We start from the raw sequence: 12,405 nt of genomic DNA, 5'->3' as shown, positions 1-12,405 counted from the left end.
ACTACAAGAAAACCTTGATTTCAAGGTCATTACGATGCCATTTGGCATTCTTTTGAGAACACATAGTTTACTTTTTAAATTGAATTCTGTTCCTTTTTTCATTAACCTGGTAATCAAATCTTGGATGCCTTCCTGAGTTTGACAGTGGACAGAGATGTAAACATGGGGCCTGAAATTGCTTGGGGGTACTTGGTGATAAAGTGGTACACATGAACGATCCAGACTCTATTTATATTAACTTCTTTTATAGATACCACTAAAATGAAAACAAAGTTTACTGTGTGAGGAACTCACGGGAAGGGTTGCCTAATAGCATGTCTCCTGGGGCATCCTTAGCACTGCAGTTTGCACAGTAAATGCTGCCTCGTGCCCTGCCCAAACATCTACCCGGAAGGGACAACTCACAGGGTCTGCAGTCCCCACTGTGACCCATCTTATTTCTCATCCCCTTTCTTGCCTGCATCGACCGTTTTGAGAGTTACAGGTACAAAAAGCTAAAATGCTAATTATTTTTGTCTGTTTCAGACAAACATATTACCACAATGATCACATTCCATCAGAAGATGAAGGTCTTAATTATTTATCTAATCTGAATCACGTATGCAATTTACTTCTGGGAAAAATTTCAGAAACAACTAGAGTAAGATGTTTTATTGTGTCTCAGGAAATTCAGTGAAATTATATAGTCCCTGAATTTATTTTGGGGTTGTAGTGTAGTTTTACATGGTTATGTTATTATTGTGGTAGACTTTTTGGTCATTGCATCTACCATTTTTAAAATATCTTTTTGTGAATAGTGCTTCTTTTATACCTGGGGCAGAGGGTGAGAGAGAAGGAGAGAGAGAGAGAAGGAGAGAGAGAGAGAAGGAGAGAGAGAGAGAGAGAGAGAGAGAGAGAGAGAGAGAGAGAGAGAGAAAGAGAAAGAGAGAGAGAGATCTTCAACAAGTAGATAATAAACAGAGAGAGAGAGAGAGAGAGATCTTCAACAAGTAGATACTAAACAGCCCTATAATTGGAAAGTAACAGAACCCATGTCCAAGGAGCAGTATTATAATTGCCCAGAAGTATTTTATTCTCCCCTTCCCCATTTTGTTGCTTTATTTTGAATTTTGTGAATCTGGGAACAATTTTGCTAATTGGGAAAAAACTTCTCTTATAGTAAGAGCATGTAGTATTAACACACATAGATTCTTAGATGTATATTTTTGTGAACCTATTTGAGAGCGACTATGTAGTTCTTAGTGTGTTTTATTTTTTGCTGCAGATTCTAAGCAGTGAGGGCTGTCACAAGTTTCTACATACACTTAAAAATTGGAAATTATTCTTTGATAATTTTTATGTATGTTTTTCCTAGCAAATTAAGGTAACCACCAATTAATATTAAATGTTCAGCATATTTTTCCCCTGTGAATGTTACTCAGGCTTTATTTTTGTTATTAAATCCTCATGACGTAGAAACAAATGTTAAATGCAATATGATTATAATTCATATGCTTCTGATCATTTTTAATTTGCTTTAACGTCTTTGAGACTATTGGCTTGACAATGATTTAAATACAACATTCAATGTATGTAGTCTGTTTTTCTCATCTCAAGGATCTATGAGTCTGTATCTTGACCAATGCATTAGTGTTCCAGAAATGTTTCCTGTAGAGTAAATGATGAGTTTATTATATACCATTAAAGCTGTTTTTAGAGGCTTTTAATAAATGGTTAACTTGCATCCTAATTTTTGAAAACAGATTACACTAAACATAGTTTAACTGTCCTGTCTCATGTCTTTGAGTGATTTTGTCCAGTTGAGTGGGGCTTTTGGTTGTGATATAGACCCATGTGTTTTTATTCTTTTCTGTTTCTCCTCTACTGTAACAATGATTATATGTGCCAGAATGTTCTCAGTGCTACTGATAGAAATGTTAGCCTGAGTTTGTTATCGATTTTGTTATAGCAATTGCAAGCAAACTCCTCATTTATATGATTACAGTTACCAAAACACTGTCTTTCATGTAATTTTGTATGTGAGTATATGCCAGATATTACCTGCTTATTAGTGTATTACTTTCAAGATTTCTGTTATCTTAAAGATCTAAAATATGTTTGTGTTTTACACTTTTCATAATACTTTATTGAACAAAAGAAATATTTATTCAATATAATTCTTTAATAGACTAGCCAAATACTGTTCAGATTCTGTATTTTTAATCCAGCAGATATGATTAAAAGTTGAATGAAATTTGTTTCATAGCTTACATTAATTTATATTTTAGAATATGACATTTTATTTAGAAATATTAGGATAGTAATAGCAGTAATGGTTATTTTACTCTCTGTTGAGTGCACACTATGTGTCAGGCACTATTTGAAGCATTTTATCTGATTCAGTTCTCACAATGCCCCTATGAAAGAAGTGCTATTTTATTGCTGTTTGTGTATGAATGGACTAGAGACAGAGGCTAGGTAGGTGGCTTGCCCAGAGGCACACACATAACGTTGTAACGATGCACATATACATGACCAGGTGGTCTGACTTCAGAGCAGGCTGTCCCACGCAGGCCACGTTTCTTTTGCCATGAAGTATTTTAAAGTAGCTAATGGAATATCTGTTTAGAATGCTGACCCACTGTCACCTTAAATTGTTACTCTATTCTTTAATCTTTGGGATTTAACTACCTTTATCCTAACATGTAGTTTTCAGACATTAGTTATCTTTTAAAAAACAAAACAAAACAAAAAAAGACGCTTTTATTTTTTTGTATTTGTAGATATGCCTCTTCATGTCCGACGAAGCAGTGACCCAGCTTTAATTGGCCTCTCAACTTCTGTCAGTGATAGTAATTTTTCCTCTGAAGAGCCTTCACGAAAAAATCCCACACGCTGGTCAACAACAGCTGGCTTTCTCAAGCAAAACACTGCTGGTAGCCCTAAAACCTGTGACAGGAAGGTAACCATTTCTACTTTGTCCCTTCTTAGTATCTTCACGATGGCCCTTTGTGTGTTTGCTTATCTACTTCTACACCAAAGTTCAGATAACTTTCCATTTTATATTGCCTTTGAATTTTCGGATACAGTTTGTGCTATATATGGTGTAAATTTATCCATTTTGGAACAGGTAGCATTCATATGATTAAAAATGAAAACTTTCGATATGAAATGTGTACGTGTGAAGTCCCTCTCTATCTTGTCTCCTGTCCTACCTCTCTTTCTCTTCATGGACAACCCCCTTGTTTGCTTTTTGCATGTTCCTTCAGGGATATTTTACACACATGTAAGCAGAGAGTCATACTGGCTCAGAAGGTACATTGAAGAAATTATAGCGTTATGGACTTTTAAAGTTGAAAGTGGACTCCATGGTCATTTATTTTTGAATACTCAGTTGGTAATTCTGTCTCCCTCCAATATGTACTGTCTAGTCTAGAATATAATATTTTGTTCTTTGACCTAATTTATTTTAGTCCATGACCTACTTATTTAGTCTAATACATACACTTATTTTAGTCTGCTTAGTTTAGTTTTTGCAATTTGTTTGTGAGTGCTCTTGTCATACACTTCTACAGAACCCGTATCATTCCCTTCTGTCATACTTCTAAGCTTTTACCCAATGAGCTTTAACCATGTTTGTGATTTTCACTGCTGATCCTATAGAATTGTTACCAGGAAATGACATTGAACTTCAGCTCTTCATCTTCTTGAAGGAATGAATTCAGTCAAGAGACAGAATTTTGTACAGAATAAAACAGCCAGAAATTTGTTAGCAAAAGACAGTGCCCTCCCAGACATGGAGCAGGCTGACCCACGGGAGGGAAGCAGCCTCACCTCAAGTTGCATGATGAAGGCTTTTATTTCTGTGGGTAGAACTGCCTCCCCCTCTCCCTTCTCTTATCTCTCTTTCTCCCCCTGAGGTGCCTAGTCCTCTGGCACTTAGCAGTGCATTTCTTTGATTTAGGGGCACGTGTAAACACATTCCTTAAAGGTATGTGTACACCTGGAATCCTGCTGGGCAGCTGCAAGGGGTCTTGACCCAAATAGGAGCTGCAGCCGGTGCTAAATCTCTCCTTCTGCTCATTTCTATCTGCCTACCCTGTCAGAATAAATGCTCACTAAATGTCTGTTGAATGAATTAATAAACCTTTTTCAATGTTAGCACAGTGTATATTGAAGACACATTTTGAGCATATATTGAGAAATGTGGAATTATACTAATCACATATTAATATTAAAATGAATGTAGCATGAAATTTGCTTGATTTATTTGTTCATCTACGGAAATACTTGTTTTAAATATTTCTTTTAACTTGGTTTTACATTTCAGCAAACTCTTTGCACTAATTCAAGTAAGAAAACAATTTATGTGATACGTAAGTTTAAAGTGAGAAGCATCTATAAGGAGAAAACAGTGTACTGAAGTCTGATATTTTTGGATTAGGGGTCTAACTGTAAAGCTCACTCTTCTGAAACACTTTATTATTCAAAGTATTTTCTCATTGAGATTAGCTTGAAATTGTACAAGGCTTTATTATGCAGTAGACTGTCCAAAGAAGCAGAATTCAGTTTCTGAATAGGCCTCATGACATTTAGTTTGTTCAGAATGGACCTAATTTACACGGGTATTCATAAATGCATAAACAAGTCATGTTGGAGGTTTAAAAAAAATTCATTACTTTTTCAAAAGGTTTTTACTTAGTTGAAGGATAGTAGGTCAGACGTCATTGAGGTAATCGTTTTTTATAAAAAAACTTATTTGACATCTTGGATGTGTGAGTCAGCTTTGGTTGCAGCAAACAGAACCACAGTCGCTATTTTAAACGTAAAAGGACTTCCACTTAGAATATTTTTCTCAGAAGGTCATTGAAAGGGCTTGGAGAGCAGGCCCTGAGCTGGGCCTCAAGAACTTGTGAACAATGGTTACTATACATGTGGCCTGCCCAGGGAAGAAGGGGGGGGTTGCATTATGGGGAACTGGGATCTTCCCCCCTGCACCTGGCCCCTAGACACTGGCACTCTGTCCAAGTGTGCTCACCTTGCTGCTTATCACCTGTGAAGCTGGGAATTGAACCCAGAAATGCCTCAGAAAATTCTGTCATCTTCACAGCTGTACTTGCCAGTAGCAACAGCCTAAGAAAATTCCCTATTTCACAACCATCATTAAAATCTCAGACTGTTGAAACCAGATGGGCAGAATGTAATTTGCATCCAGATCCTTATCTGCAGGGGAGCTGGGAAGTGGACTTCAGCCTCCCAGCCTCTGCAGCATGAGGAGGCCAGGAGGCGAAGAGGCCAGGAGGCCAGGAGGTGAGGAAGCCAGGAGTCTGCTCACTCCAGTGAATCACATCTACTACCCTGACTTTTTGTTTCACATAACACATATCTGTCATTGTAAAAAAGGGGGGACACTAATAGAATAGAACAAAATTAAGTTATCTATAATTCCCAATCTCAGCAACAGTGTTAGTGAACACACACACACACAGACACTCACACACACAGACACACACACACACAGACACACACACACACAGACACACACACACACACACACAGTTGGGAGCCATACTGGGTTTATATATTTGCATCCTGATTATTTCTACATTTTGTTTATATCATAGGGATTTCTCCTGGTGTGAATTTTATTAGAACATATTTTTAATGAATGCAAAATATCCCACTGATAGCGTGTACACTAATTTATTTATCATTCTTCTATTGTTAGACATTAATACATTTTCCATTTTTTCACATTATAAATATCAGTGCTGTGAGACAAAGTTGAATATAATTTTATTTGTTTTAAAAATGGTGACTTATTCAACAAGCTCTTTCCCTATTTAGAGTGGCATTTCATGTAGCTAAATGCTCTGTAGGAAAGGCCTTGATTTACATTTATATCTCTAGATGAAATCGTATTCACATACAATACTCGTAAAGGGTGTTCTGTAATGAATTTGGCTTTTGAATTATTTTTGGCTTTTTCAAATATCAATTTACTAAATTTGCTGTCTAAATTTTAGGGTTCTTATATTTTAGTCTGAGAGCTTTTTAACAGTATATACATAGCTGATTAAATTCTATTTTATATTGTTATGAAAAGATCTGTTCTTTTTCTTTCATTTATTTTAAAATTTTTATTTGTTTATTTGTTTATTTCCCATTCCCTGCCCTCCTTCCCTTTATTTCCCATCTGCCCCTTTGGTAACTACCAGCTTGTTCTCTATAGCTCTGGACTTCATTCTGTTTTGTTTTATTTATTTTGTTTTTCTTAGATTTCACATATGAGTGAAATTATATGGTATTTGTCTTTCTCTGAGTTATTTTACTTAGCATAATAACCTCTAGGTCCAACCATGTTGTCATAAATGGCAAGATTTTGTTCTTTTTACTGCTGAATAATATTCCATTTTGTGTGTGAGAGAGAGAGAGAGAATATGTCACATCTTCTTGATCCATTCATCTGCTGATGGACATCGAGGTGGCTTCTAAATCTTGGCTGTTACTAGGAATGCTGCAATAAACATAGGGGTAAATATATCATCTTTTTGAATTAGTATTTTTGTTTTCTTTGGATAAATAACCAGAAGTGGAATTTCTGGATCATATGGTAGTTCTGTTTTTAATTTTTTTGAGGCATCTTCCTACTGTGTTCCATAGTTCCTGTACTAATTTACAATCCCTCCAGCAGTGTACAAGTGTTCCCTTTTCTCCACATTCTCGACAGCACTTGTTTATTTATTGATCATAGCCATTCAGACTGGGATGAGGTGATATCTCATTGCAGTTTTAATTTGCATTTCCCTGATGATCAGTGATAGTGAGCATTTTTTCATGTCTGTTGGCCATCTGTGTGTCCTCTTGGGACATTTCTCCCAATTCAGGTCCTCAGCCTATTTTTTAAATTAGATTGTTTTTATTAAATTGTATGAGTTCCTTATGTATTTTGGATATTAACCTCTTTTTGGATGTCACATTGGCAAATATCTTCTCCCATTCAGTAGTAGGTTGTCTTTTCATTTTGTTGATGGTTTCCTTTGCTGTGCAAAACCTTTTTAAGTGCCATTTATTTTGCTGCCCTTGACTGAGGAGACATATCCAAAAAGATATTGCTAAAACAGATAGATGTCAAAGAGTTTACTGCCTATGTTTTCTTCTAGGAGTTTTATGGTTTCAGGCCTTACATTTAATGATTTAATCCATTTTGAGCTTATTTTTGTATATGGTATAAGAAAGGGGTCCAGTTTCTTTTCTTTCTTTTATTTTCTTTTGCATACATGTGTCCAGTTTTCCTAGCACCACTTATTGAAGAGACTGCCTTCACCCCATTGTATATCGTTGCCTTCTTTGTTGTAAATTAATTGACCATATAAGCGAGGATTTATTTCTGAGCTCTCTGTTCTATTCCGTTGACCTATATATCTGTTTTTATGCCACTGCAATACTGTGCTGATCAGTGTAGCTTTGTTGTAGTTTGATATCAGGGAGTGTTATACCTCCCTCTTTATTCTTTCTTTTGTGGTTCCATATATTTAGGATTAGTTGTTTTAATTTCGAGGAGAATGCCATTGGTATTTTTATAGGGATTGCATTGAATCTGTATATTGCTTTAGGTAGTAAGGATATTTTCACACTATTAATACTTCTAATCCACAAGCAAGGTATATCTTTCCATTTATTTGTATCTCCTTCAATTTCTTTCTTCAGTGTCTTAAAGCTTTCAGAGTGCAGGTCTTTCACCTCTTTGGTAGAGTTTATTCCTAGGTATTTTGTTTTTTGATGTAGTTGTAAATAGGATTGTTTTCTTAATTTCTCCTTCTGGTTGTTTATTATGGGTGTTTAGAAATGCAACATATCTTTGTATGCTGATTCTGTATCCTGAAACTTTATTGAATTTATTTATTAGTTCTAATAGTTTTTTAGTGGTTTATTAGGGCTTTCTATATATAGTATTATATCATCTGCAAATAATGGGAGTTTTACTTCTTCCTTTCCGATTTGGATGTGTTTTATTTTTTTTTCTTCATTGATTGCTGTGGATAGACTTCCCATGTTTTCAGTATTCAGAAAGGATGCTTAGAGGTAACATATGTGCTGATCAGTATTAATTTCTTTTGAGTCTGTTGGCACTTACCAATGCTGGACAATTTCAAGATGTTATAAATCCTTATGAGTGTGTAGTGGCTTATATTTTCTGTGAAAACATATGGAAATAAATTAGCTAAGGGTTGGTTCATAGTCTTGTGATCCATTAATCTAATGGTTAGAATAAGTTGACATTCTTGCATAACTCATATACAAGGTTAACTGATTTCTATTCTTTCAAATTGAATAAGCAAAACAGTTCTAGAATAATGTCACCAATGAATTAAAATCACTTCTGAGCAGGAGCGTTCCATTCTGGTATGTTAGAATGCTACCATGTTGAACTCACTCCTATGGTTCAAAACCTCAGATGAGAGGTGGAGTCTTCCAAGTTAAGGTAGTTACAATATCTCGTTCTGCTGTTAGTTTAGAAGACAGTGTAGGCAAATTATGATGCTACTAAAGCCAGATGAAAACTTGGAGAGACAAAGAGTTCTATGGGCTTCTGGATTTCTTAAAATTTTTCAAACTTTTATTTGGAGTTGAAATGTAGAAGGGACGATAGTCTTGGCTTTTTTCGTTGTTCTTTGGAACATTTACTCATTTCTGTTTTTCAGCATTTTGTGGATGACTGTCTTTTTCAACTCTTTTAGAGAACATTTTGTTTGCACTTTATGTAGAAAGTATCTTGCTAGAAAATGCATTTTCATTTGAGATTTTTACATGTGCTTAATATTATTTCATCTTGGGAAAGAATATTTCAATCAGTGTGAATACTTAAATCATTTTACCACCTCTTTAGTCATCCTTATTAAGTTGGTGTCCCTGCGAATATAGAATCCAACTAGTACATAGAGAGTGTTTGATTCATTCCATCAAGAACGATGTAATGAGGCACTTATCAGAATCAGCCTACCATGAAGTTTCAAGGGTAAAGTCTGTTCTATTTCATTATGCAGTAGTTATAAGCCATTGTTCCTTTCCCCCAGATAATGAGAGGTGTTGCTTTTCCAAGTTAAATTTGTCCTCCTCCATCAAAAAAAAAAGGAAAGAAAAGAAAAGAATATAGGTAGATTTAGCATGAAAACTGGATCTTGACTAATTTCCAAGAGGGATTCATACCTGATTAAGGAAAGGAAACGAAAGTTATAAGAGAACATATTTCATTGGCATTGTTAGTCCCCTTGTCCCAGTAAAAGAAAGACCTTGGAATGTTTCTGACCCCCTGGGCTTATTGTTTCTGTTTGATTTAGCTGCTTGGCATATTTGGTATGTTTTCCAATGTCCCTGATACATGTGCACTGTTGGAAAAGATACTGTCTGAATTATGTCTTTGTCATCTTTCCTCCCATTTCATTTAGAAGAGTTTTGAGATCTTCTAACTTAAAAAATATATGTTTTAATGAACATTTTTGAGAGTATATTTTAAGATTCCTAAAACATTTTATCTGGTAATGACTATTTGCTCTTTGTGTTTATAAATAATGGAAAGTATAAAGAAGTAGGTAAGCAATTTGGAATCTTGAAGATGAATAGTATTGGCAATTTGGTGTATTAACTTCAGGATTTCCGTGGAGTATAGCTCTGTATACATTATTTCCCTGAAAATAAGACCTAACCGGAAAACAAGCCCTAGCATGATTTTTCAAGATGACATTCCTTGAACAGAAGCCCTAATGCATCTTTTGGAGCAAAATTAATATAAGACCTGGTCTTATTTTCAGGGAAACATGGTAGCTGGTGGTTGTCCTTATTACCAGGGGGAGAATCATCCAACAAGTATAATTTTCTGCATTTTTTTCCTAATTTGAGTTACATTAAGAGCATTTTCCTATGTCTTATAATATTGATAGCTGGCAAAATGTTCTATTCTGTACTGATTTTGTTTGGGCAGTTGGTGTTTATTTGGTGATTCTTCTGCTGCTTGACATTTATTCTTTACCTTTTTTTCCCCCTCTTACAAGAAACCTTGAGAAGTACCCTTCAGAGAAGATCTTATAGATCAATTTATGTTGTCATCTCTGATTATTTTCTTGGAATAGATTTCTGAAGTAGACTTATTTGACCAAGGAAATGAACAATTTTAAAGCTAGTTGATAATTATTTCCCATAAATTCTTGAATAATGAAGTGATGTATAAAGCAGTGTGAGAAGCCCTAGGTGGGGTGAGCAGGGGATGAGAGGGGTGATGAGGAAGACAGAGAAGCAACTGGTACTGTCCCTGAGTCCCAGAGCTTACTGTCTTACCATATAGCTTAATGGTTCCATGTGTCTCTGTACCAGAATCACCTGTGAACTTTTAAAAGACGAAATACATACACTTACATCAACAAATTCCATAACTCACTTTAGGAAATTTGTGTGTGTTTATTTAAAGATGCCATGTTGATTCCAGGGCACAGCATTTTCTTTGAGAACGTGAGTCTATCTGAAAATGGAAAATGTGAATGCCTGTTAAAAGAGGACAAATAAAGTATAATGGTTCTTTTGAGATGCTTTCTTTTTAGGCTAATTTTTCTATAAAAACAGAATAGAACCTGGAACCATATTGGATTTTGTGACATTTCACTTCTTTTCACACTTAGATAGCTCAAATTTATCATTTTCAAATGAAAATCAATTATAATGATCTTTTTTGTCCTTTAAGAAAAGGTATTACAACAGCCTATTGAGATATTTGATACTGTTCTATCAATGCAAAACTAGAACAGGAAATATTTTTTCTATATAGAAGCTGTGATATAAATAATGTTTCTGTCTATTTTCCCTTTATGGACAACTCCCCCCCACTCGGCCATCTTATAGTTTAAAGTGCATTTGAACATATAAGGTTTAGACAGCAAATTCTCAGTATCATGTATGAAGTCATCAATGCTAATTCACACACATGGAACCTCTAGAAAATGCCTACTCCTTCTTTTGTTGAGCGTGAGAAAACTTTGGCAGTTGATATGCAGACAACATACTAGCAATTAAAATTTACCTATACTCCATGCTACCCTAAAACAGCTGCTTGTTCGTTCGTTCGTTCATTCATTCATTCATTCATTCAATCATTCATTCTAATATGATATTGTACATTTACTTTTTTCTGTGCTTCCTCATCCTCTCCTCTACCCGTTGGCTTCTTAGTCTCTGCTTCTTCTCATTTATTCTTTCTCATGTATAAGGCCAGTCATATTGATAAATTTGAATATGCTATTTTATTTTTAAACTAGTACACTTGACCAATTGGCTCTTGGAAAAAAGTTGTCTCTTAGTTATTTACGAGCCAAATAACTGCCAGCTTTATAGTAACCATCTAAATTCTCAAAGGATTGGCTAAGATAGTTCTTTAAAAGCACATGTTTTTCTATGAGAGACCTATAGCTGTGTTTAATTTTCTGGGGCATTAGCTTCAAGAGAGATCCAGCTGAGACCTAAATCTTAGACTATTCTTCTGCAACGTTTGCATTTCCTGTGTAGACCAAAGGTTGTTGACACCAATTCTACTTCAACAGAAGTGCAGAATTGGGGGTGTGGTGAAGGGGGACACTTTATTTAGTGAAAACAGGTTAATTGTGATACAGTTCAATTGTGAAACAGCTCAGCTATGGAACTGGTTGGCTGTGTGACAGATCAGTTTGCAAACAGGGGAAATGCAATCAGGTGCTGCACTGAGGCAGAGGTAAAGCTGGCTTATAGAGAGCCCGACCCTGGTGCCTGATAGGTTCATTTCTATGCAAATGAGGACTTCAACTCTGTGCAGTTTGATTGGTCCAAATAGCGGTGTCCTGATTGGTTGGCATGGAGTCACTCTGATTGGTTGGTAAAGATGCAAATGAGGTTATAGCTGTGCAACTCTGATTGGACAGAGAAGGTCTCAGTTGTATTGGTTGAAATAGGGGAACTCCTTAATGAGGATTGGCTCAGATGGCAGGAGCCCAGTGCAGTAGACTTGGCAGCCCAGTGTGTGGCTTTTACCTGAAGCATGGAGAGCAGGAGAGGCCTCTGTTTATCAATGGCTGCTAGGCTCTGTTTATCACTTTGAGCCCAATTTAGCCACCAGGTGTCCCTCTTAACAGCCGCATGTATTCTTGGGGTTGACACCTGATAAAGGCCTTCTATTTTTCATATTAAAAGATCCTAATTTGAATGCAGTCTAGTTATGTGCTTTCAGTAAGAGATGGTTATTATAATCACTGCTACAATAGGCCAACTTCAAGTGCCAAGCTCACCTAGTCTGAATTGTTAATAACCTAGTTTCATCTATTTTTCTGCTACATTTAGGAATATAATCTATCTTCACATGCTTTAAATATTATAATTTGTGTCCAAATTGTAAAATCCTAAGGTGCT

General features: G+C 35.7%; 1 protein-coding gene across 17 annotated transcripts in view; it reads left to right on the top strand.

Moving 5' to 3' along the window:
* The window catches only part of PARD3 (par-3 family cell polarity regulator), a 613,392-nt gene that overhangs the window by 271,878 nt on the left and 329,109 nt on the right, over window positions 1-12,405 (top strand). For 16 of the 17 annotated variants that reach the window (XM_074324700.2, XM_074324705.2, XM_074324703.2 and 13 more), the window contains exon 4: window positions 2,763-2,941. The exons of the other annotated variant lie outside the window; for it this stretch is intronic. In XM_074324700.2, coding sequence (XP_074180801.2) covers window positions 2,763-2,941 — 179 coding nt within the window. The remainder of the gene's footprint in view (window positions 1-2,762; window positions 2,942-12,405) is intronic. 17 annotated transcript variants of the gene reach the window in all.

The sequence above is a fragment of the Rhinolophus sinicus genome, chromosome 1 (assembly GCF_057876585.1).
Source record: "Rhinolophus sinicus isolate RSI-liver-muscle chromosome 1, RSI-T2T, whole genome shotgun sequence".
NCBI lineage: Eukaryota > Metazoa > Chordata > Mammalia > Chiroptera > Rhinolophidae > Rhinolophus > Rhinolophus sinicus.
Note: the sequence above shows the minus strand (reverse complement) of the source record. Positions and strands in the feature narration are given on the sequence as shown.